Below are 25472 nucleotides of genomic sequence, written 5' to 3'. Positions count from 1 at the left end.
CAGGCCACTTTTGGATAGCATCCACCTTGGATGCTAGCAACCTGTAGGGGGTTTATGGTTCCTCGACCCACCTGGTGCCCCAAGTAAGTCACTCTATTTTGGCCTATTTGACACTTTTTGGCCTTAACAATTAGTCCGGCCTGCCTGATGCACTCAAAGACCTTTTCCAGGTGTAGTAGGTGTTCGGGCCAGGAGTCTGAAAAAATGGCCACATCATCGAGGCAGGTAACTGCAAATTCTCCCAGTCCTGCTAGTAGACCATCTACCAGCCTCTGGAAGGTGGCGGGTGCATTTCGAAGGCCGAAAGGAAGGACATTAAATTCATACACCCCCGTATGGGTGACGAATGCTGACCTCTCCTTGGCAGGTTCATCTAGCGGTACTTGCCAGTACCCCTTGGTTAAGTCTATTGTAGAGATGAACTGGGCATGTCCCAACTTCTCCAGTAGCTCATCGGTGCGTGGCATTGGATAATTGTCCGGACGAGTTACTGCATTTAGCTTACGGTAGTCCACACAAAAGCTTATTTCCCCATCTGGTTTGGGTACCAGAACCACTGGAGATGCCCATGCACTGGTAGATGAGCGGATTATACCCATCTGTAGCATGTTCTGGATCTCCCGTTCTATAGCAGCTTGGGAATGAGGAGACACCCGTTAGGGTGGGGTTCTAATGGGGTGAGCATTACCTGTGTCAATGGAGTGGTATGCCCGTTCAGTCCGTCCTGGGGTGGCTGAGAACAATGGGGCGAAGCTAGTGCACAGCTCCTTGATTTGTCGCCGCTGCAGACATTCCAGGGTGGTTGAGAGGTTCACCTCTTCCACGCCACCGTCTTTTTTTCCGTCGTAGTAGACACCGTCAGGCCACTCAGCATCATCTCCCTGGACTGTAAACTGACAAACCTGTAAGTCTCTGGAATAGAAAGGCTTGAGAGAATTAACATGGTACACTCTAGGCTTTAGTGAGGAATTGGAAACTGCTATGAGGTAGTTCACAGTTCCCAGGCGCTCTTGGACCGTGAATGGCCCTTCCCATGATGCTTCCATCTTACGGGCCTGTTGCGCCTTCAAGACCATAACCCGGTCTCCTACCTTGAAGGAACGTTCTCTGGCATGTCTGTCATACCAGACCTTTTGCTGTTCCTGAGCATCCTTTAGGTTTTCTCTAGCAAGGGCTAAAGAGTGTCGGAGGGTGTTTTGTAGGTTGCTTACAAAGTCCAGAATGTTAGTTCCTGGAGAAGGCGTAAACCCCTCCCATTGCTGCTTCACCAACTGTAATGGCCCCTTAACCTCATGACCATACACAAGTTCAAACGGTGAAAACCCTAAACTGGGATGTGGTACAGCCCTGTAGGCAAACAGCAACTGCTGCAACACTAGGTCCCAATTATTGGAGTATTCGTTGACGAATTTACGTATCATGGCCCCCAAAGTTCCATTAAACCTTTCCACCAGGCCATTGGTTTGATGGTGGTACGGGGTGGCAACCAAGTGATTCACCCCATGAGTTTCCCACAGTTTTTCCATGGTCCCTGCCAGAAAATTAGATCCTGAATCAGTAAGGATGTCGGAGGGCCAACCTACCCTGGCAAAAATGTCTGTTAGGGCCAGGCACACAGTGTTAGCCCTGGTGTTGCCTAGAGCTACTGCTTCCGGCCATCGGGTAGCAAAGTCCACGAAAGTCAGTATGCACTGCTTTCCTCTGGGTGCCTTTTTTGGGAAAGGACCCAGAATATCCACAGCTACTCGCTGAAATGGGACCTCAATTATGGGGAGTGGCTGGAGAGGGGCCTTGACCTGGTCTTGGGGTTTTCCCACTCTTTGGCATACCTCACAAGACCGGACATACTTGGCAACATCCTTGCCCATCCCCTCCCAGTGGAAGGACTTCCCCAACCGGTCCTTGGTTCTGTTCACCCCAGCATGACCACTGGGATGATCATGGGCTAAGCTTAAGAGCTTCCCCCAGTACTTAGTTGGAACCACCAACTGTTTTTGCAGCTGCCATTCTTCCCGGTGTCCACCAAAAAGCATCTCCTTGTATAAAAGTCCTTGGTCTATAACAAACCGGGATTGGTTAGAGGAGCTGAGAGGCGGTGGGGTGCTCCGTGCCGCCGCCCAAGCTTTTTGAAGGCTGTCATCTGCTTCCTGCTCAGTCTGGAACTGTTCCCTTGAGGCTGGGGTCACCAGTTCTTCCTCAGACTGTGGACTTGGGCTTGGTCCCTCTGGAAGCGATGTAGGTGATGGGGTGGTTTCCGTTGCTGGTGAACCGCTCTCCGCTGGTGCACCTGAGGGTATTTCAGGCTTGGGCTGAGCCTTTTGGGTATGGCTGTATGTTGCTTCTGCCAGTTCTGGCTCGCTGGCGCCGTCTGGCATTGAGTTTGAAGATGTGGTTGCCATTGCTGGTGCTGGTTGCTGTTCCAGTTCCGGGCCTGGGACTGGAGGTGCTGTGGCTGTTTCAGTGGTAGGCATGGAATCCGGGTCCACTACCTCTGTCTGGGTCTCTGGTAACACAGACGGGGCGTCTGTGGACGGCTCATGAACAGGAATGGGTCTGGAAGCTTGCCTGGTTTGGCTACGTGTAACCATTCCCACTCGCTTGGCTCGCTTCACCTGGTTGGCCAAGTCTTCCCCCAGTAGCATGGGGATAGGATAATTGTCATAGACTGCAAAAGTCCACATTCCTGACCAGCCTTTGTACTGGACAGGCAGTTCAGCTGTAGGCAAGTCTACAATTTGTGACATGAAGGGGTAAATTGTCACTTGGGCCTTGGGGTTGATGAATTTGGGGTCTACGAAGGATTGGTGGATAGCTGACACTTGTGCCCCTGTGTCTCTCCACGCAGTAACCTTCTTTCCGCCCACTCTCAAATTTTCCCTTCGCTCCAAGGGTATTTGAGAGGCATCTGGGCCTGGGGATCTTTTGTGTGATGGTGGTGTAATGAACTGCACTCGGATGGCATTCTTTGGACAGTTGGCCTTGATATGTCCCAGTTCATTACACTTAAAGCATCTTCCATCTGATGGGTCACTGGGTCGAGGTGAGTTACTGGAGACTGGTGAGGTGGAAGAATAGTGTGTCTGTGGCTTTACTTGGGTTGTATGTGGGGTCTTTGGCTGTCCTCGGTTGTAGGGTTTATGGTCGGTGTGCCCACTGGGGTATTCGTTCCCCTTGACTGTAGCTTTCTTGCTTTCTGCCACTTCCATCCATCTGGCTCCAATCTCCCCCGCCTCAGCGAAATTTTTGGGTTTTCCATCTTGTATGTACCGTGTGATGTCCTCAGGAACACCATCCAAGAACTGCTCCATTTGTATGAGGTGCAGTTCTTCCAAGGTTTTAACATTGTGTCCTGATATCCAGGCCTCATAATTTTTCCCAACGTAGTAGGCGTGTTTGGGAAATGACACATCTGGTTTCCACTTTTGGGTTCTGAAACGCCGACGAGCATGATCCGGGGTTATCCCCATTCTGTATCTGGCCTTGGTTGGAAAAAGTTTATAGCCGTTCATTTGCTGCTTAGGCATTTCAGCTGCCACCTCTGCTAAAGGTCCACTGAGCTGTGGCCTCAATTCTACCATGTACTGGTCTTCAGGGATGCTGTACCCAAGACAGGCTCTTTCAAAATTTTCCAAGAAGGCCTTGGTGTCATCACCTGCCTTGTAGATGGGAAATTTTCTGTGATGTGGAACCATAATTAGCGAAGGGTTGTTAGGATTGGCTGGAGCATGTTGCTTAGCCTTTTCTAATTCCATGGCCTGTCGGTGGGTTTCTCTCAGGAGTTCCAACTCTCTCCTGTGGGTAGCCTCTTTTTCTCTTTCCCTCAGCTCCATCTCTTGTAGTCTTTTTTCCAGTTCTCGCCTGTGTTCACCTTCTTGATTTGTTCTTCGGCCTCCATTTTTGTCTTGATAGGCATGGTTCCTGTTTTCTTGTGTTGGGGTACCCTCCGGTGTTTATCTTCTGAACTGCAGGCTCTGTTGCCTCCTGGGGTCTGCCTAGCAACAGTGCCTTTTTCCCTTTCTTCCTAGCTAATTTTTTCAATGTAAAGTAAACCAGAAAAACCACTTTATTTGCATGAGTATAGTGCTGGTATCTCATAGACTCATAGGTCAGAAGGGACCAATCTGATCATCTAGTCTGACCTCCTGCACAAGGCAGGCCACAGAACCCCACCCATCCAATTTTATAACAATCCCTATCCCAGGACCGAGTTATTGAAATCCTCAGAATTGGTTTGAAGACCTCAAGCTGCAGAGAAACCACCAGCAAGCGACCCGTGCCCCACGCTGCAGGGGAAGGCGAAAAACCTCCAGGGCCCCTGCCAATCCGCCCTGGAGGAAAATTCCTTCCCGACCCCAAATATGGCGATCAGCTAAACCCTGAGCATGTGGGCAAGAGTCACCAGCCAGCACCCAAGAAGGGATTCTCTGCAGTAACTCAGTTCCCATTCCATCCAACATCTCCCTGCAGACCATTGAGCAGACCTATCTGGTGGTAATCCAAGATCAATTGCCCAAATTAACAATCCTATCATAACATCCCCTCCATATACTTATCAAGCTTTGTCTTAAAGCCAGGAAAGTCTTTTGCCCCCACTACTTCCCTCGGAAGGCTGTTCCAGAACTTCACTCCCCTAATGGTTAGAAACCTTCGTCTAATTTCAAGTCTAAACTTCCTAATATCCAATTTATACCCATTTGTCCTCGTGCTTACATTAGTACTAAACTTAAATAATTCCTCTCCCTCCCTAACGTTAACCCCTCTGATATATTTATATAGAGCAAGCATATCCCCCCGCAGCCTTCTTTTGGTCAGGCTAAACAAGCCAAGCTCTTTGAGTCTCCTTTCATAAGGCAGTTTTTCCATTCCTCGGATCATCCTTGTAGCCCGTCTCTGAACCTGTTCCAGTTTGAATTCATCCTTCTTGAACATGGGACACCAGAACTGCACACAGTATTCCAGATGGGGTCTCACCAACGCCTTGTATAACGGTACTAACACCTCCTTATCCTTGCAGGAAATACCCCGCCTGATGCATCCCAAAATCGCATTTGCTTTTTTAACAGCCGTATCACATTGGCGACTCATAGTCATCCTGCTATCAACCAGTACCCCAAGGTCCTTCTCCTCCTCCGTCGCTTCCAACTGATGCGCCCCCAACGTATATCCAAAATTCTTATTATTAATTCCTAAATGCATAACCTTGCACTTTTCACTATTGTATTTCATCCTATTTCTATTACTCCAGTTTACAAGGTGGTTCAGATCTTCCTGAATAGTATCCCTGTCCTTCTCCGTGTTAGCAATACCCCCCAGCTTCGTGTCATCCGCAAACTTTATTAGCACATTCCCGCTCTTTGTGCCAAGGTCAGTAATAAAAAGGTTAAATAAGATCGGTCCCAAAACCGATCCTTGAGGGACTCCACTAGTGACCTCCTTCCAGCCTGACAATTCACCTTTCAATACGACCCTCTGGAGTCTCCCCTTTAACCAGTTCCTTATCCACCTTACAACTTTCATATTCATTCCCATCTTTTCCAATTTGACTAACAGTTCCCCGTGCGGAACCGTGTCGAACGCCTTACTGAAATCTAGGTAAATTATATCTACCGCATTTCCTTTATCTAAGTAATCCGTCATCTTCTCAAAGAAGGAGATCAGATTGGTTTGACACGATCTACCTTTACTAAATCCGTGTTGCAATTCGTCCCAATTACCATTGACCTCTATGTCCTTAACTACTTTCTCCCTTAAAATTTTTTCCAAGACCTTGCATACTACAGACGTCAAGCTAACAGGCCTATAATTACCCGGATCACTTTTATTCCCTTTCTTAAAAATAGGAACTACATTAGCAATCCTCCAGTCATACGGCACAACCCCTGAGTTTATCGATTGCTTAAAAATTCTCGCTAACGGGCTTGCAATTTCACGCGCCAGTTCCTTTAATATCCTCGGATGGAGACTGACTCCTAATGGGAGTGCTATTGTGTGACAAAAGACCCTTAACAGCTCCTTAATGGTTTCTTGCTTAATATGCAAGCCACAACTGCCAGAGAGAGCAGAAAAAAAAATTCTCTCTGGTTCCCTTTTAAAACCAAACTGTTTCTCTCTGCTAAAACGCCCCTAGCAGAGAAAAGAAAAATATAATATTCCTACTGGCTTCTGGATTCTATCTTTCCCACAAACGCTGCCACCATGTCAATAACCTAGTCCCAGATTTGGACCTTAGCGTCCAAACTATGGGGGTTAGCATGAAAACCTCCAAGCTTAGTTACCAGCTTCGACCTGGTACTGCTGCCACCATGCAAAAAATTAGAGTGTTTTGGGGCACTCTGGTCCCCACAAAAACCTTCCCTGAGGACCCCAAGACCCAAATCCCTTGAGTCTCACAACAAAGGGAAATAAACCTTTCCCTTCCCCCCTCCAGGTGCTCCTGGAGAGATACACAGAAGCAACCTCCGTGAATCTAAGCAGAGAGAGTCCACCCTCTCTAATTCCAGTCCTGGAAACAAAAGCACTTCCCTCTTCACCCAGAGGGAATGCAAAGTCAGGCTAGTAAATCTAACACACACAGATCTCCCCCTGACTTCTTTCTCCCACCAATTCCCTGGTGAGCTGCAGACTCAATTCCCTGGAGTTCCTCACTAAAGAAAAACTCCAACAGGTCTTAAAAGAAAGCTTTATATAAAAAAGAAAGAAAAATACATACAAATGGCCTCTCTGTATTAAGGTGACAAATACAGGGTCAATTGCTTAAAAGAAATATGAATAAACAGCCTTATTCAAAAAGAATACAATTCAAAGCACTCCAGCAACTATAGACATGTAAATACAAAAGAACATATAAATCCCTATCTGATCTTTGGTACTTACAACTGGGAAACAGAAGATTAGAAAGCAGGAAATAGAAATCTCCTCATAGCTGAGAGAGGATACAGGCAGACCGAAGACAAAGAACTCGGACACAAACTTCCCTCCACCCAGAGTTGAAAAAATCCTGTTTCCTGATTGGTCCTCTGGTCAGGTGCTTCAGATTACTTTTTTTTTTCAGGTGAAAGAGACATTAACCCTTAGCTATCTGTTGATGACAGGACCCCCTAGCAGGGTCCAGGGACAGCTCCCTGGTAGGAAGCCCAACACCCTCCCCATTCTGAAGAGCTGGATGTGAAGGGAGGGGAATCTCCCCTAAGCCTCACTAGTGGGTGCCCCCTTCATATCTCACAGCAGCCGCTGGTTAGTCAGGTTGGGCTCCAGCACTAGGAGTCTGGTAAGTTTTCCCAGCCCCATGGAGCTGGGTTATTTTCTGCTCCACAAACTAGAGCATTTCCACCTCCGAACCTGTTCCTAGAATCTAGGCCACTTATTAAATAACTCCCAGCAGGTTTAGCACACCCCGTGCTCTTCCCTTTCTCCACCCTGTGCATTTCCTGCAAACCAGACTGTGCAAACATTTCCCATCTCCGATGTATTTGCTGTCCCTCTCCCTTCTGGAAGAACCCACCAGCAATCCCCTGATAATAACTACCTGAAGCGGCTCCTCTGCAGCCATTTCTCTCCCCTGTCCAACGAGAGGGCGAGATGAACTGGAGCGAAACATAGACATTATTCCGCAGCCTGGCGTAAGAAGGGAAGTTGTGAAGGTTTCAGAACAGGTTTTAATTCTTTTCAAAGCATGATTCCCCCAGGCCCTTTCCCCGCAGACAGACATCCTAGAGTCTGCCATGTTGAGAAAGGCTTGATCTCTGTGTACAGTGTAGACCTGGCCTCTCCTGCCAGGCTAAGCTGAGACATTTTTAACCTCGCTTCTCCCTCTTCACATCCCATAACAGTCTCTGAACACAAGGCTTGAAAAAAGCAGAACCAAAGGATTGACTGTGGGGGATTCCCTCAGACACTGACCCCATGGCAGTCACACCCCAGTGGGGGAATAGGGAATCAGGAACTGGATTTTCCTCTGTCTGATTCTCATCTTTTCCACAGGAAAGTGACTCTATCCAGGGTGCAGCAATACATCTTTCTGGGAAGATTAGAGATTTGGAAATCTCTCTCCAAACTCTTCTCTCCCATGGCTCCTTTCAGTCTTTTTCTCCTTCTATCTCCTTTTCCCTGTCCCCTCTCCCGGCCTGTCTGGTAGGAAAGTCCCATTCTTGGGTAGTTTGCTCCCCTATGGCTGGATTTTATCCTGCAGTTGCTAATGGGATGAGAAATGAGGGGGGTCTGTTTGTGTGGAGTAATTTTAAGGCCAGACCCCAGCATTTTCCCTTTGTTCCTTTCAGTTACTTGGAATGTTTGGCTCAGAAATTAGTATTAATAAGGTACAGGGCTGCCCTAGGGGGCTAGGACCAGCTGGAGAGAGTCAACCCCTGGGCCGGACAGAGAAGAAGCTTTAATTAAGGTCACTTCCCAGCACAGAGCCCCACTGGGAGAGCAGCAGCTGCCAAGCCTGGCCTCCCAGATCACAATGGAGGCTGCAGTGTCTGACCCAGAAAGCTGAACCCCAATATCCTGAGTAGAGAAGGACAGAGCGTTTGAGCAGCTTCCCTCCTTTAGCCCTCTGGGGAGAGCAGCTAATGAGAGCCCCTCCTCACAGGGAAAATTGCTGACCTCATTTGCCCCACTGTCCATCTGGAGTCACTCCCTGTCTTTCCATACAGTGATTCTGGATTAACAATGGTCTCAATGACACCAGATTTCAGAAAGAATGAGTCCAAAATGCTGTGGAAAAGACCATTGTGTGGCAGTGCTAACCTCCTTCCCTTGTTTATTTTACAATACAACACTAGTTTAGTTATATAACATATAGACTTTTAGAGAGAGACCTTCTAAAAAACATTAAAGCGTATGACCGACACACGAAACCTTAAATTAGAGTGAATAAATGAAGACTCGGCACCGCACTTCTGAAAGGTTGCCGGCCCCTGTTTTATTTTAAATCAGTCGCGGGCTCCCAGCTGAAGAGGTGGCTGGGAGCCCTAAGGGTCAAATTAAAGGGCCCGGGCCTTCGGTGGTTGGGGGAACCCGGCAGGGCCAGCTCTAGGTTTTCGCTGTCCCAAACAAAAAAAAATTTGGCTGCCCCCCGTCCCAGCCCTGGGCTCCCCCTGTAGCCCCCCTGCTGCCCCAGTCCTGGGCTCTCCCCCCACCGACCCACACTCCCTGCCGCCCCAGCGCTGGGTCACTGGTAACGCTCCCAGGGCGGGTCATTCAGCAGGAATTTTGGATGTGCACATCCCCACCAGTGTCCTCCTCCCACCCCACTGCTGCCCCAGCCCTGGGCTCCCCCCCACCAGTGCCCCCCCCACCTCCTGCCGCTCCAGCCCTGGGTCACTGGTAACGCTCCCAGGGCGGGTCATTCAGCAGGAATTTTGGATGTGCACAAAACACAGATAGGATCGGTTCCCATATGGTTACAGAGTTGCAATAAAGGGGAACAATTTCCAGCTTGTATGATTGGAGGCTCTCTGAATGCATATTGTAAGACTGTTCTCCATAAATGAGGAAAAGTTGAGGTGCCTTTATTATTCTTTGTTTCTGTGGGGAATTTGCCAATGCAATATCACTGTCTTCCTTTTAAACAAACAAAAAGGCAATGGCTGTTGAAAACAGCAGTTCTAGTCCTAATAAGCCAGGGGCTGGCAACCTTTCAGAAGTGCTGTGCCGAGTCTTCATTTATTCACTCTAATTTAAGATTTTGCGTGCCGGTCATACACTTCAATGTTTTTTAGAAGGTCTCTCTCTACAAGTCTATATATTATGTAACTGAACTACTGTTGTATTGTAAAATAAACAAGGTTTTCAAAATGTTTAAGAAGCTTCACTGAAAATTAAATTAAAATGTTGATCTTATGCCACCGGCCCGCTCAGCCCACTGCTGGTCTGGGGTTCTGTTCACGTTGGCTGGCAGTGGGCTGAGTGGTGCCTGGGGCCGGGACCCCAGCTGGGAAGGGTCCGGCGGCCGGGACCCCAGACCGGCAGCGGGCTGTGCGGGGCCGGCAGCCGGGACCCCAGACCGGCAGCCGGGACCCCAGACCGGCAGCGGGCTGTGCGGGGCCGGCAGCCGGGACCCCAGACCGGCAGCCGGGACCCCAGGCCGGCAGCGGGCTGCGCGGGGCCGGCAGCCGGGACCCCAGACCGGCAGCGGGCTGCGCGGGGCCGGCAGCCGGGACCCCAGACCGGCAGCGGGCTGCGCGGGGCCGGCAGCCGGGACCCCAGGCCGGCAGCGGGCTGCGCGGAGCCGGCAGCCGGGACCCCAGGCCGGCAGCGGGCTGCGCGGCTTAGCCCACAGATGCTCAGGGGTTCCATCCTCCGGCTCCTGCCAGCCAGGATCCCAGCTGCCGGACCCGCTCAGCCTGGTGCCCATCTGGGGTCCCAGCTCTGCCCACATACAGTGGGGACCTACCTTCTCCCTGGTTCTGGCCCATTCTCTTCCTCTCTCTGCACTTAGCTGAGGGTGGGAGTGGACCAAGCACAGGGCTGGGGGTGAAGGGTCTGGCCAGGAGCTAGAATGAGGGAGGGGGGCTTAGGGTTGGGGCAGGAGGTTTGGGTGTGGGGGCACTCACCTGGGCAGCTCCCATGTGGTGTGAGGGGTGCAGGTGGGAATGTGAGTGGTGGTGCAGGGGCTCCCGTTTGGTCCTCAGGGTGGGGATGGGGTTGGCGTGGGGTGCATGGGATGTGGGGGAGGGCTGGGGATGTGGGGGTGCAAGAGTCAGGGCAGAGGGCTGGGGGCATGAGGGAGTGCAGGTGTCAGGGTAGGGGGGCTGAGTACGTGTGGGGGTGCCAGTCAGGGCTGGGGTCATGCCGGGGATGAAAGAGTCAGAGGGCTGGGTGGTACATGGCTCAGGGCAAGCACCTGTGGGTGTGTGGAGGTGCAGGGCTCAGGGCAGAGGGCTGAGTGTGTGGGGAGGGGGTCAGGGGTCAGGGCAGAGGGCTGAGTGACTGGCCCTCCCAGATCCCCCAACTCCCGCATTCCTTGTCCTGACTACCCCGTCCTGGGACCCTGCCCCTTATCCCCTGATTGCCCCCCTAGGACCCTACCCTCTACCTGTCCCCTGACTGTCCCAACCCTTATCCACACCCCCACACAAAGACAGACCCCCTGGACTCCCATGCCTATCTATCTGCTCCCCGCACCGACAGGACCCCCAGAACTCTGGATCCATACAACCCCCACCCCGCTCCCTGCCTGTCCCAACCCCTCTCCACACCCCTGCCTCCTGACAGGACCCCCCAGAACTCCCGACTCATCCAACACCCCACAGCTCCTTATCTCCTGACCACCCCCTCCAGAGAACCCCTCCCCACATCTTAACTGCTCCCCCAGGACCCTCCTTGCTCCCTGACCCCTATCCGCCCCCCAAACAGACCCTAGGATTCCCATGCCCCATCCAACCCCCCTGCTCCCTGACTGCCCCCTCCAGAGACCCCCACCCCTAACCACCCCGCGGGATCCCACCCACCCTTCTCCCTGTCCCTTGACTGCCCTCACCCAACTCCCCCCGCGCTGGCCCCGGACCAAGCCCCCTTACCAGGAGGCTCCCCGCTCATCCGGAGCCCTGCCACCACCACCCTTGTGCATGTAGACCAGCCCTGCCCTGCCCTGCCCTGCCCTGCCCCTCAGAGTGCTGCACACGTGGCAGCAGGGCTCCGGATGAGCTAGGAGCGTCTTTCCCTCCCCACGGAGCCAAACGCTGTCCCGCGGGAGAGCCTAGTCCCAGCCCCCAGAGCGCTGCGTGCGCAGCGACAAGGCTCTAGGGGAAGGCGGGGGAGGTGGCAGTGGCTTGCTGCACTCGGGCCAGCACTCCAGCCTGGGACTGCAGACCCCGCAGTTTGCCGTGTCGGCAGGATTTTTAATGCCACGCGGAGTCCCAGCAGGCAGCCACGGGCCATTAAAAATTGGCTCGTGTGCCATAGGTTGCCGACCCCTGAAATAAAGTATCACTTCCCCACCCCCAACCTTCCTTTTTGGCCCACAGCTGTTTTGGTGGGGCGGCACTGGGGAAGGAGGGTTTGTATACGCAGGGCTGGGCGGCCCTGGGTCGGGGTGTTTCTACAGGGCTGCGGGGTTTCGGCCCTCAGCTGTTTTCTTTGGAGTAATGTGGCCCTCGCCGCTTTACGAGTTGTGCAGGCCGGCGTAAGGTTTCTCACCTATGTCGATTCTCTGATGTTTGATAAGGTGTGAGCGCTGACTGAAGCTTTTCCCGCACTCAGGGCTTGTCTACATCACAAAGTTGCAGCGCTGGTGAGGGGGTTACAGCGCTGCAACTTAGGAGGTGTACACATCTGCAGGGCATCACCAGCGCTGCAATTCCCTGTTTGCAGCGCTGGCCGTACTCCCGTTTTGTCTCGGGTGTAGAGGATCCAGCGCTGGTGATCCAGCGCTGGTAATCAAGTGTAGACACTTACCAGCGCTTTTCTTGACCTCCGTGGAATAAGCAGGTATCCCTCTGGTAATCAAGCCTCTGGTAATCAAGCTGGTCTCCTTCCCCGGTTTGCTCTCGCGTTCCCCGAACCCCGAGCAAGCAGGTCTCCTTCCCTGCGGTTTGCAGGGGGGTTCGGGGAACGCGAGAGCAAACCGCGGCGAAGCTGGTCTCCTTCCCTGGTTTGCTCTCGCGTTCCCCGAACAAGCAGGTCTCCTTCCCTGCGGTTTGCAGAGTGGTTCGGGGAACGCGAGAGCAAACCGCGGCGAAGCTGGTCTCCTTCCCCGGTTTGCTCTCGCGTTCCCCAAACCTCCGTGCAAGCAGGTCTCCTTCCCTGCGGTTTGCAGGGGGGTTCGGGGAACGCGAGAGCAAACCGCGGCGAAGCTGGTCTCCTTCCCCGGTTTGCTCTCGCGTTCCCCGAACCTCCGTGCAAGCAGGTCTCCTTCCCTGCGGTTTGCAGGGGGGTTCGGGGAACGAGAGAGCAAACCGCGGCGAAGCTGGTCTCCTTCCCCGGTTTGCTCTCGCGTTCCCCGAACAAGCAGGTCTCCTTCCCTGCGGTTTGCAGAGTGGTTCGGGGAACGCGAGAGCAAACCGCGGCAAAGCTGGTCTCCTTCCCCGGTTTGCTCTCGCGTTCCCCGAACCTCCGTGCAAGCAGGTCTCCTTCCCTGCGGTTTGCAGGGGGGTTCAGGGAACGTGAGAGCAAACCGCAGCGAAGCTGGTCTCCTTCCCCGGTTTGCTCTCGCGTTCCCCGAACCTCCGTGCAAGCAGGTCTCCTTCCCTGCGGTTTGCAGGGGTGTTCGGGGAACGCGAGAGCAAACCGCGGCGAAGCTGGTCTCCTTCCCCGGTTTGCTCTCGCGTTCCCCGAACCTCCGTGCAAGCAGGTCTCCTTCCCTGCGGTTTGCAGGGGGGTTCGGGGAACGCGAGAGCAAACCGCGGCGAAGCTGGTCTCCTTCCCCGGTTTGCTCTTGCGTTTCCCGAACCCCCCTTGAAGCCGCCCAACAGCGCTGCAGTATGGCCACATCTAACACCACTTGCAGCGCTGGTTGCTGTAAGTGTCGCCACTCTGCAGCGCTGGCCCTATACAGCTGTACTAATACAGCTGTAACAACCAGCGCTGCAAAATTTTAGATGTAGACATACCCTCAGTGCACATGTAGGGCTTCTCCCTGGTGTGGATTCTCCGATGTTTGATAAGGGCAGAGCTCTGACTGAAGCTTTTCCCGCACTCTGAGCATGTGTAGGGCTTCTCTCCTGTGTGGATTCGCTGATGTGAGATGAGGGTTGAACTATTAGCGAAGCATTTCCCACACTCAGAGCATCCATAAGGTCTCTCACCAGTGTGGATTCTACGATGTATGATAAGGTGTGAGTGCCAATTGAAGCGTTTCCCGCACTCATGGCATGTGTAACGTGTGTCTTCCAAGTTGATTCTCTCACTTGAAATAAGGTCTGAGAAGCTACTGAAGTTTTCCCCTGGCCTCTGCTCAGTCTCACAGGCTTTTGCTTTTTCTGGGCGTGCACAAATCCTGGAAACATTCCCTTTGGATCTTCCTGATAATGTCCAATGTAGTTCTACTTGCTCAGCATCTTCCTGCTGGGGTTTCTCCTCCTCGTTATCACTCACCATCCCAACACCTGATGGGAGACAGAGAGAATCCAGACATAGATCACTCCCTGTGCATGAGAGAAAGAAAATCTCAGAGAGAGGAATGGAAAAAGGGAAGAACAATCCAAAATGTGTGGGAGAGATCAAACCTATCAGGAGCTGATTTTCCCCAAGCCCCTCCCCAGAGGAGAGAGGAAGGGATTGGTTTTGGTCTGCATCTCACCAGAACTCTAAGGGGAAAGCAAGATTGGGGAGGGACGTGCTGCCAGCTGTTAGTCAGGATATGTGGGAAGCTATGAGTGACATCTACCTAATGATTCCACATCTGCAGGGAACAATCCTGAACCTGGGAAAGCTCATAAAGTCTTTGTAGGGCATCCCAAATATTTCCTGTATTCACAGACAGTTCTTGAGTTGGTTTAACCACTTCCTCACCTGTGTAGGCAGCTCTCAGGAGCACTTCTTTCTCAGAGACTTGGAGATCTGGGACCCATGGCTCTTCCCCTCGTTCCAGCTGCAAAATGACATTAGGTTTGGAAACTGGAATCTCTATTCAGGGCAAAGAAAAGAAGGGAGGTCAGTGGAATTGGTGGGATACTTGTTACAAAAAATATTCCATCCTTTTAAGCCCAGCTCATTTTGAAGCAGTAACATCCCAAGGCCAGCTTCCTTGCCTCAAAGTGCCAGGAGAGTTATTATTATTCTAAAATCATCTTCATTATCTTAGTGCCTAGGGACCCACTAACAGTGGGTCCCCTCTGTGCTAGGCAAAATACAAACAGAGAATAGTGGATGGCCCATGCCCTGAAGAATTTACAATCTAAATAGACAAGACAGACACAGAATGGAGGAAGGGCTAGAACCCACTGTTAGAATGGAGATATTCAGGCCTGTCTGTAAAGCCTAGACTTTAAGAACTTACAAGTATTTTCATCACTTAGCTAGTTACAGGAGTATGAAAAGAAAGAATCAAAATCTCAGCCCGCCTGCGTGTGGGCCTTCTCTCACTAGGCTAGTCTGAGGACTTGATCTTAGGCTAAGGCAGTGGTCCCCAAGCTTTTTCATCTGGCGGGCACCGGACGATGAACCACCAAGGATCGTGCCCGGTGGACAAGCATCCGCCGAAATGCCGCCGAGAAGCGGCAACATCAAGAGGCATCGCCGCCGAAATGCAACTGATTTTCGGCTTCATTTCGGCGGCGACGCCTCTTGATGCTGCTGCTTCTCAGTGGCATTTCGGCAGATGCTTGTCCACCGGCCACTACGTGGGTGAACATAGATGCCCTGGCGGGCGCCATGACACCCACAGACACCATGTTAGAGACCCCTGGGCTAAGGCCTTTGGCTAAGCAGCAGGGGCAGCCATAAGCTGGGAAGCGAAGGGTCACATCCTCACATCCCAAACCAGTCACATTGGAATAAGGTGCTATTGGGCTCTTAGGAATACGATCCTGTCCAGATAGTGCTCATCACCAACAGATAAAGAAACAGATCTTAAGATGGATAAAGGAAACTTAGTTTAACAGCATCCGGTCTGGCAAGAAATCTTTTATCAATGGCTCCGACTGTGAAACCCTCATTTCTGTATTGTTCTATCTTTATGGCCCCCACTTTTCTGTTGTTTATGTGTCTGGTTCTCTAATTGTTTCTCTCTTCTGTACAATTAATTGTGCTAGGTGCAGCTAAGAATATTACTATATAAACTGGGGTTAAACAGGAAGGGGAAGGGAAATTGGAATCACATTTGTTAAGTGGGGGGAACGGGAACAGGGACACAGGCAAGGTTCTGCGGTGTCAGAGCTGGGAAGGGGCACACGGGGTAAATGCTCTTTGGCGTCACAGATGGGCAGGGAGACACAGGGTAAATGGTCTGTGGCGTCAGAGCTGGGAAGAGGAATGTGACAGGTTGGGTCACAGAAACCCCTTGGGACTTCCACTTGATGTGCTGAGACTACCTCTGAGCCCATTTTCCCTGTCAGCTTGGGACTTCAGTATGGTCTTGTTGAGCCAGACACGCCAGCCTGCTGCAACACAGACCCAGGTCTGAACCATGTCCCCCAAAAGCTGCAGACTTAACTGAAAACAGTTTAAGAAATGCTCCTCTCTCCAGCAGGTACCCAGTTCCCAATGGGATCCAAACCCCAAACAAATCCCTTTTACTCTCTATAAAGCTTATACAGGGTAAATTCATAAAGTATCCACCTTCTATAACACTGACAGAGAGATATGCACAGCTGTCTGCTCCCCCAGCTACCAATTATTTGCTCTGGGTTAATTAATAAGCAAAAGTGATTTCATTAAATATAAAAAGCAGAATTCAAGTGGTTCAAGTAATAACAGATAGAACAAAGTAAATTACCAAGGGAAATAAAACAAAAACACGCAAATCTAAACCTAAGACAGTAGCAACTGAATACAGATGATAATCTCACCCTCAGAGATGTTCCAATAAGCTTCTTTCACAGACTAGATTCCTTTCTAGTCTGGGCCCAATCCTTTCCCCTGGTACAGTCCTTGTTCTAGCTCAGCTGGTACCTAGGGGATTTCTCATGATTGCAGCCCCCTTTGTTCTCTTCCACCCCTTTATACACCTTTGGCACAAGGAGTGAATCTTTTTTCTCTTTGGTCCCTGCCTCCTTCTAAATGGAAAAGCACCAGGTTTAAGATGGATTCCAGTACCAGGCAACATGGTCACATGTCCTGTGAGGCCCCTTCTTCCCGGCCTGACTCACAGGCAGGCTTGCAAGTAAACGGAGCAATTGTCCTACTTGATGGGAGCCATCAAGATTCTAAACTTACATTAGTGGCCCACACTTTGCATACTACAATAGGAGGTCAGAGTTACATTTTATAGTCCTACTTTCAGCTATACGAAGGATACATTCATACAGCTAGGATGAACACACTCAGTAGATTATAAGCTTTGTAATGATACCTTACAAGAGACCTTTTGCATGATACACATTCCAGTTATATTATATTCACACTTATTAGCATATTTTCATAAAATCATATGGAGTGCAATGTCACAGGGGACACGGGGTAAACACTCTGTGGCGTCACAGCAGGGAATGGAACATTATGGAACTGTCTCTACTGACAAATAGAGATAAGCCCAACTGGTGTGAAGGGCTTTGGAATATGCTTGCTTGGAAACTAACCCCAATAAATATCGCATTCTCTGCGTTTCAGACTTCTGGTCATTTGCTGCTTGCTGTCTGCATGATAAGAACCAGGGAAGCGGGAGGGTGAAGGGAAAACACTAACAAAACTGACATGACCTGATAACCAAGAGGTAAGCCTTAGAGGAAGGTTTTAATACACTTTGGAACAGATCAGGGATTCCCACGAGGACTGATGAGGGAGCCATGGTAAATACACATTTAGATCCTTTTCTTGTTTTATATCTTATACCCATAAGGCTTAACCTCTGGCACTGTCATGGATCCATAGGATCTCTGCAATGCCCTGGCTTTTAAACAGTCCTTGGGAGGTGCCCCTTGTGTGCGCCAGACTCCCAAGGGGTTCCACTCTTCCACAAGGATAGGCCATGTAGCTTCAACACCTGAGACTGAGCCTCTGGCTTCAACACTCCCATTTCAACCTGCGAGCTCTGCCAGCAGGTCCAGCTGAACTACACTTCTGTTCAGAGACTGTTCCTCAGTCATGCTTCAATGCACCTCAGAAAGTTCTTGCTGTGACACTGGGCAGACTTTTAAAACATAGCAGGGTTTATTAGTCAACCGACACACAGCACTGGAAAGTCTTTTCATTAGCACAGAGAAGCAAAGACGACAATATAGTCCATACTGACCAAAGCCCTTGAGCTAAGCTGCTGTAGAAAACTGTTTTGTTTCCTCTCACTTTCCCTGTCCATTTGTCTTCACTCCGGTAGAGCTCCCTGCATCTGCAAGCCCAGTTCTTCCTCTTCCCAAGAACATAACAACTCCATGGATGCTTCACTCAGCTAAGTGGAGATCCTCCCATGGACAGGGGACAATTATTTCCTTGTCTCTGTTGGGTATTCCACTGATGTAGGTTGCTCCCAGACAGTCCTTAATGACCCAGTCATATCACCCCATGACAGCTATGTGACAACACACCTCATGTCTCCTGCTCTTTACAATCATAGCAATACCAACCACAGCAGGAAACTGAGGTGTGTATTGGCATCACACAAGTATCACCAGAAGTCCCACCTCTATCTCACATATACTGCTCACAGCCCCTGGAGAGAAAGCAAAGCACAGGAACTGGACGTTAGTCCAGCAAACACAGTGGAGGACAAGCTGCAATCCTCACACACTGGTCAAAAAGGAGAGGCATGTGGGTCCCTGCCCATAGCGAGGGGCAGGCTAGAGGCCTGATACCTGAGGGGCCATTCCTTGAGCAGACCATGGAGGCAGGTCAAAGGCTTAGCTACCCCTGAATTGTGACATTGCAAAAGCACATTTTGGGGAATTAGGAAATCTAGTCACTCAGGTGTAATGGGAGGGAGAATTAAACTCCCCCACAGTGTGTGGAGAAGGCTGGGGAATTAAACACTAAAACTCAGGAGCAACAGCCTCTAATTCTTCCAGAAAAGGTGACTGTAAGAAACAAGAACTGGGCCACGCAACATCAGGAGGGACAGGCTCAGAGATCCAAAGAGCCCAGAGGGAAGACAGCTTGTGGCTGCTGCAGATGGGGAGAGGAGGACACAAGACTCTCTCCAAACTCTCACTCCCGTTGACTCTGACCTGATTTTATCATCTATGACCTATTCCCATGTCATCTGGGTAATTTTATGCTCGCTAGAGGTAAACATTATCTGAGTATTGCTTATTAGCTTGGAACATATGTGGAGAGGCAAGGAGGTGAACATGGATAAATGGGTTATTAAGCTTGCTACAGTTAAGGGCCTTATATTAGGTGGAGGCTTTGTGGGAGAAGTTATGCTGAAGTCTGGGATTTACTGAACAGGCCTAAGGAGAGGATCCCCCATCAGATATTTTGCACCTTCATTTTGACAGACTAAGGAGTAACTACAAACAGGTGCAATACGCCACAGGATTCTGAAAGGAGGTGGCAATTAGGTTGCTATGTGCTATCTCAGCAGTTGGAAGCATTTATATATTGGAATTATTAATAACTAAGTGATGTAAATCATGAGTATTAAGGCTTGATGCTAAATGATGGACTTCCCAAAGGCCACATATGGGTTGGGGCAGCTACTGACATTCCTGTAATCAGAGTAAAGGAGCAGATATGGTATATAGCCAACCTATTACCATAAGGAAGTGGATAAATTACCTCTCCTAGTGACCATTTTTTTCATTTTGTCGGGTCCCTGAGACTGTGTAAACTGAAGCAGGGCCTCCCTTCTGATGGCCTCCCTTGCCCCTTGATCTTTGTTTCCAATGGTGTCCATAACTTGAAAGTATGCACAGTGCAAGACCCTCTTTACTGTACTGATCTTAGTCTAATTGTTACGTGTATTGATCCATGCCTATGATTTCAATTATAACTGTCTGTATGAAATCAAGTTTCTGTCTGTTTCACCAAATTCCATCTTCTCAGTTAACTTTGAGGAGCCATGTACAAGGGCAAGTTGTACCTCAATATGTAATCTTATAGGTGAAAAAATTGTACAGGCTACACTACCACCCTGTGATACCATCAACATTGGCGTTTGGGTAGTGGCAGTGCTATGGGAGGGAGGAATGCAGCAAGGACTCAGGATCGGTGGCCAGGGTCGCAGTGCATAGAGATGGGGAGGTTATATGGGGAGGGAGGTAATGAGTGGGACAGGGTGGTGAGGAGTTAAAATAGTATTTATGGGAGGAAACGTATAATGAAGTGAAACTGAACAGAAAGAAAACTGGAGTGCAGGCTCTCAAGCAACAAGGTTTGAGTAGGGATTCGGGGTTAAAGGTCTGGGATCCCCCACAGCTCTAGATCCTCAAACCTCTCCTCCCTCCCACTGACCCATCCAGCCCACTTCCTGGGTGCCCTTCCTCCACACTCCCCTCCTCTTCGTCTCATTACTCTCAGCCGGCACCACCTCCCGCCACCTTGGGAGCTTCTTGTGTTCCCTCCTCGTCTCTTACTACCTCCTTCTTAGCTCTAATCCTGCACACACCCTCCCCATGTGCTGGCACCCCAGAATTAGCTACTCTCCCCTTCTTCTCCTCCTCTCACACGGCTCTGGTCTCCTTTCACCATTGGACTCTTGAATGGCAACATTATACTCACTTCTATCGAAAGAGGAGCTCATCTGACTGTCACACAAGCCACACGTCAGTCACACACCGATCTACTCAGTTCAGAATTCTATAGGCAGCATATTTCCTCTTTAAAAGATTTAATTTTTAATAATTTTTAAAACATTTATTTTTTTTATTTATTTATAATTTTATTAATTAATTAAAAAACAGTTATTAATGTAGTTATTAATGTAGCCAATAAGGATACACTAAATGCAATTTCAAAATGACTGATGACAAATGTCTAAAAAATATTCTAGTGGGTGGGAGAGAAGGCAAAAAAAGGCGGGCAAGGAAACTTGTCAAAACTTGGATGATGAATAAAGGTATAAAGTTATTACTGCTCAGGTTCTTCAGAGACCCCACAGCTTCTAATAACCCAGGGGACAGGACTCCTTACCCAGCGAAGTCACATTCTCATACTTCTCCTGCATGACATCCCTGTAGAGGGCTCTCTGAGTGGGGTCCAGCAAAGCCCCCTCTTCTCTGGGGGAATACACAGCCACCTCCTCGAAGGTCACCGGCCCCTGAAAGAGCAAGAGTCCAACACTCAGGACCTGCTGCCCCACACTCATGGGGGAGAGGAGCCAATCAAATGGAAGCTCTGGGTGGCTCACAGTCAGGAGTCCCACCCCCACCCTGCTCAGAGCAGCCAGGAAACACCAGGGTGAGGGGATGAAGCGAGAGCCCCTTGCCTCTCCCAGCAGATCCATCATCTCCCTACTTGCCACAGACGGATACAGGAAATGGAGGCCCTAGCAGGGTGCAGGGTGAGCTCGCTGGCAGGTAGCCCAATGCTGTTCTCATTGTGAAGAGCTGGACAGGGCCAGACTTAGTGGGGGGCAGACTACATGACAGTCCAGGGGGGCCTTGCTGAGGGGGTTCCTCCAACAGGGGTGTCCTGTCTCTCCTCTCCCCACTTCTCTTCAGCTGTCTGCCCTACAACTGTTCTTGCAGCCTTGTCCCCTCCCGCCACTTAGAGCTGCCCCTGCCAAGCTGCTCCCAGGAGCCTCCTGTGTGCTGCGCAGGGGGGGTTGCTGATGTCGGGGTGGCCCCACCTTCTTGCTTCTGTGCCCAGTCTCTGCTGAGCTGAGCTGGGGGAACAAGATTCTGTGCTGCTGCCTCTGGGTCAGGAGTGGGAGCTGCTGGCCCCTGCTGCAGTGTGAACGAGCCTTCGGACTAGTGAGTGCTGCTGTTCTGGAAATGACAGCGGGCTGTGTCTCACACTCCTCCAACACATACATACACACCCCACAACAGACACTTCAATTACTGTTATTACTTCTTTTTACTTCCTGTCAAAATGTGCAAAGTACGTATAGTCCCTGTAATTTTATTCTTTCACATTTGGTCAGGATGACAGTGGTGTTAGTTTAGCTTTTTAACTGGTCTGTGCATTTCATCATTTTATTTCTGTCTTATGCTTAAATTCAGGTCTTTGAGTAATGAGTTCTAAAATGCCTCACCTCTCCTGGCTGGCGTAATTATCATTATTACTGTTATTACAGTATTGTGCTTTGTCATTCATTATTTAAAATGCTATTAGCAAACAACAGACTGTACATTTTGCTTGTACTTACCTTAGCAGGGCTTGATTGAAAAAAATTAGCTAAACTCAAAACTTCAGACATTGTGCAGATGAAGATCACTTATCTTCAGATTGTATTTTTAGTCTGTGATGAAGCAGGGAGTGGGGAGGATTGACCTGGGGATGTTGCGGGGGAGTTTTACTGGGACTGTCTGCATTGGTGATGGGATATCAGGGTGTGACGTCACTTGAGGGACAATAGCTGAGCATGTAACCTGAGCCCAGGAGGGTGATGGGGCCACGTGACACCTTCTGCCTGAGGAAACTGGACAAAGGCTGGAGAAGCCAGGGAGTGTGGCTGGAGGGAATTTTTCAGTTTGGAGCTGGCTGGGGAACTGAGTCTGGCTCCTTACCCCCCACCCCAAGATGGACCTGACCAAGGGGTCCTGTTGTCTGTACCTACAAGCTCTGGTTTGGACTGTGTTCCTGTCATCTAATAAATCTCTTGTTTTACTTGCTGGCTGAGAGTCAGAGTGAATGGCAGGAAGTGGGGGAGGTGCAGAGAACTGTCTCCCCCGAACTTCATGGTACAGTTATATCTGGAAAGTAACTTCAAATTCCTATGAAAATAAATGCAGTTCCAAGTACGATAGTAATAGCAAATATGGAGTCAAATGTTAGTGAGCCACATACCCGATTGTGATCAGTAAACATAAATGCCAAAATAACTAGAAAATAAATTCCCGTTCTTAATAAAAGAGAGAAAACCTTAATCACGTATGTAAATTAAGTAAACATGTTTTCAGTGGAGTGAAAAACAATTGACTAAAATAGAAGAGATAATGGCACTAACACAGAGTGTGTCTGTTCAGTAAAATCTGCTTCCTTTCTCTATATTTATTTATCTCTGCTAAAGAGAGGGTGCAAAGTATCAAAGTTTTGTTTCTGATACCTGCATTAAAGCTCCAGGACTGATACCTCAAGGCTTGGGATGGGAATATCTTGCTGTATTATCTCCCGATTGTTCTAAATTTACTACGTGGCTGTAATTGGAGTCAGTATATTTAACCTTGAGAGGGAAGTAAACAAAGTAAGAGGGGATACAGCCATGGACAGAAGAACTGGCATAAGGAGGAAGGGTAGTGTAGATAACAGACTAACAGGTGATGTTGGTGGTAGAATGTCCATGCCTAACAGGGTACAGTATGTGAGTGAAGCCAAACGGCAAAAATTAAAATGTCTGTACACTAATATGAGGAGCCTAGGGAACAAAATGGAGGAACTAGAGTTACTGGTGCAGGAAGTGAAACCAGATATTATAGGGATAACAGAAACATGGTGGACTAGTAGTCATGACTGGAGTATGGGTATTGAAGGCTATGTGCTGTTTAGGAAAGACAGAAATAAAGGCCAAGGTGGTGGACTGGCATTGTACATCAAGCAGGAGGTTAACTGTAAAGAAATAAGAAGTGATGGAATAGACAAGATAGAGTCTGTCTGGGCAAAAATCACACTGGGAAAGAAAGCTACTAGAGCCTCCCCTGAGATAGTGCTTGGGGTGTGCTACAGATGGCCGGGATCTGATTTGGATATGGATAGAGACCTCTTTAATGTTTTTAAGGAAGTAAACACTAATGGGAAATGTGTGATCATGGGAGACTTTAACTTCCCAGATATAGACTGGAGTACAAGTGCTAGCAAGAACAGTAGGGATCAGATTTTTCTGATGTGATAGCTGATGGATTCCTTCACCAAGTAGTTGAAGAACCGACAAGAGGGGATGCCATTTTAGATTTGGTTTTGGTGAGCAGTGAGGACCTCATAGAAGAAATGGTTGTAGGGGACAACCTTGGTTCGAGTGATCATGAGCTAATTCAGTTCAAACTAGATGGAAGGATAAACAAAAATAGATCTGGGACTAGGGTTTTTGATTTCCAAAGGGCTAACTTTAAAGAATTAAGGAAATTAGTTAGGGAAGTGGATTGGACTGAAGAACTTGTGGATCTAAATGCAGAAGAGACCTGGAATTACTTTAAGTCTCAGCTGCAGAAACTATCGGAAGCCTGCATCCCAAGAAAGGGGAAAAAAAACATAGGCAGGAGTTGTAGACCAAGCTGGATGAGCAAGCATCTCAGAGAGGTGATTAAGAAAAAGCAGAAAGCCTACAAGGAGAGGAAGAAGGGTGGGATTAGCAAGGAAAGCTATCTTAGTGAGGTCAGAACATGTAGGGATAAAGTGAGAAAGGCTAAAAGCCAAATAGAGTTGAACCTTGCAAAGGGAATTAAAACCAATAGTAAAAGGTTCTATAGCCATATAAATAAGAAGAAAAGAAAGAAAGAAGAAGTAGGACCGCTACACACTGAGGATGGAAAGGAGGTTAAGGATAACCTAGGCATGGTCCAATATCTTAATAAGTACTTTGCCTCAGTCTTTAATAAGGCTAATGGGGAGCTTAGTGGTAATGGAAGGATGACAAACGGGAATGAGGATATGGAGGTGGATATTACCACATCTGAGGTAGAAGCCATACTTGAACAGCTTAATGGGATAAAATCGGAAGGCCCGGACAATCTTCATCGGAGAATATTAAAGGAACCGGCGCATAAAATTGCAAGCCCGTTAGCGAGAATTTTTAATGAATCACTAAACTCAGGGGTTGTACCGTACGACTGGAGAATTGCTAACGTAGTTCCTATCTTTAAGAAAGGGAGAAAGAGTGATCCGAGTAACTATAGGCCTGTTAGTTTGACATCTGTAGTATGTAAGGTCTTGGAAAAAATTTTAAGGGAGAAAGTAGTTAAGGACATAGAGGTCAATGGTAATTGGGACGAATTGCAACACGGATTTAGTAAAGGTAGATCGTGTCAAACCAATCTGATCTCCTTCTTTGAGAAGATGACGGATTACTTAGATAAAGGAAATGCGGTAGATATAATTTACCTAGATTTCAGTAAGGCGTTCGACACGGTTCCGCACGGGGAACTGTTAGTCAAATTGGAAAAGATGGGAATGAATATGAAAGTTGTAAGGTGGATAAGGAACTGGTTAAAGGGGAGACTCCAGAGGGTCGTATTGAAAGGTGAATTGTCAGGCTGGAAGGAGGTCACTAGTGGAGTCCCTCAAGGATCGGTTTTGGGACCGATCTTATTTAACCTTTTTATTACTGACCTTGGCACAAAGAGCGGGAATGTGCTAATAAAGTTTGCGGATGACACGAAGCTGGGGGGTATTGCTAACACGGAGAAGGACAGGGATACTATTCAGGAAGATCTGAACCACCTTGTAAACTGGAGTAATAGAAATAGGATGAAATACAATAGTGAAAAGTGCAAGGTTATGCATTTAGGAATTAATAATAAGAATTTTGGATATACGTTGGGGGCGCATCAGTTGGAAGCGACGGAGGAGGAGAAGGACCTTGGGGTACTGGTTGATAGCAGGATGACTATGAGTCGCCAATGTGATACGGCTGTTAAAAAAGCAAATGCGATTTTGGGATGCATCAGGCGGGGTATTTTCTGCAAGGATAAGGAGGTGTTAGTACCGTTATACAAGGCGTTGGTGAGACCCCATCTGGAATACTGTGTGCAGTTCTGGTGTCCCATGTTCAAGAAGGATGAATTCAAACTGGAACAGGTTCAGAGACGGGCTACAAGGATGATCCGAGGAATGGAAAAACT

General features: G+C 49.1%; 2 protein-coding genes across 2 annotated transcripts in view; both read right to left on the bottom strand.

Moving 5' to 3' along the window:
• Nucleotides 1-25472, bottom strand: part of LOC115643738 (zinc finger protein 660-like) — a 579185-nt gene that overhangs the window by 120964 nt on the left and 432749 nt on the right. The gene's annotated exons all lie outside the window — the stretch shown is intronic.
• The window catches only part of LOC115643735 (zinc finger protein 135-like), a 62182-nt gene that overhangs the window by 16214 nt on the left and 20496 nt on the right, over nucleotides 1-25472 (bottom strand). The window contains exons 3-5 of the mRNA XM_030547732.1: nucleotides 20665-20791; nucleotides 14455-14568; nucleotides 13565-14087 (exon numbers count right to left, since the gene is read on the bottom strand). Coding sequence (XP_030403592.1) covers nucleotides 13565-14087; nucleotides 14455-14568; nucleotides 20665-20791 — 764 coding nt within the window. The remainder of the gene's footprint in view (nucleotides 1-13564; nucleotides 14088-14454; nucleotides 14569-20664; nucleotides 20792-25472) is intronic.

The sequence above is a fragment of the Gopherus evgoodei genome, unplaced genomic scaffold (assembly GCF_007399415.2).
Source record: "Gopherus evgoodei ecotype Sinaloan lineage unplaced genomic scaffold, rGopEvg1_v1.p scaffold_69_arrow_ctg1, whole genome shotgun sequence".
Taxonomy (NCBI): Eukaryota; Metazoa; Chordata; order Testudines; family Testudinidae; genus Gopherus; species Gopherus evgoodei.
The sequence above is the reverse complement of the archived record's forward strand: the minus strand, read 5'-3'. Positions and strand labels throughout refer to the sequence as shown.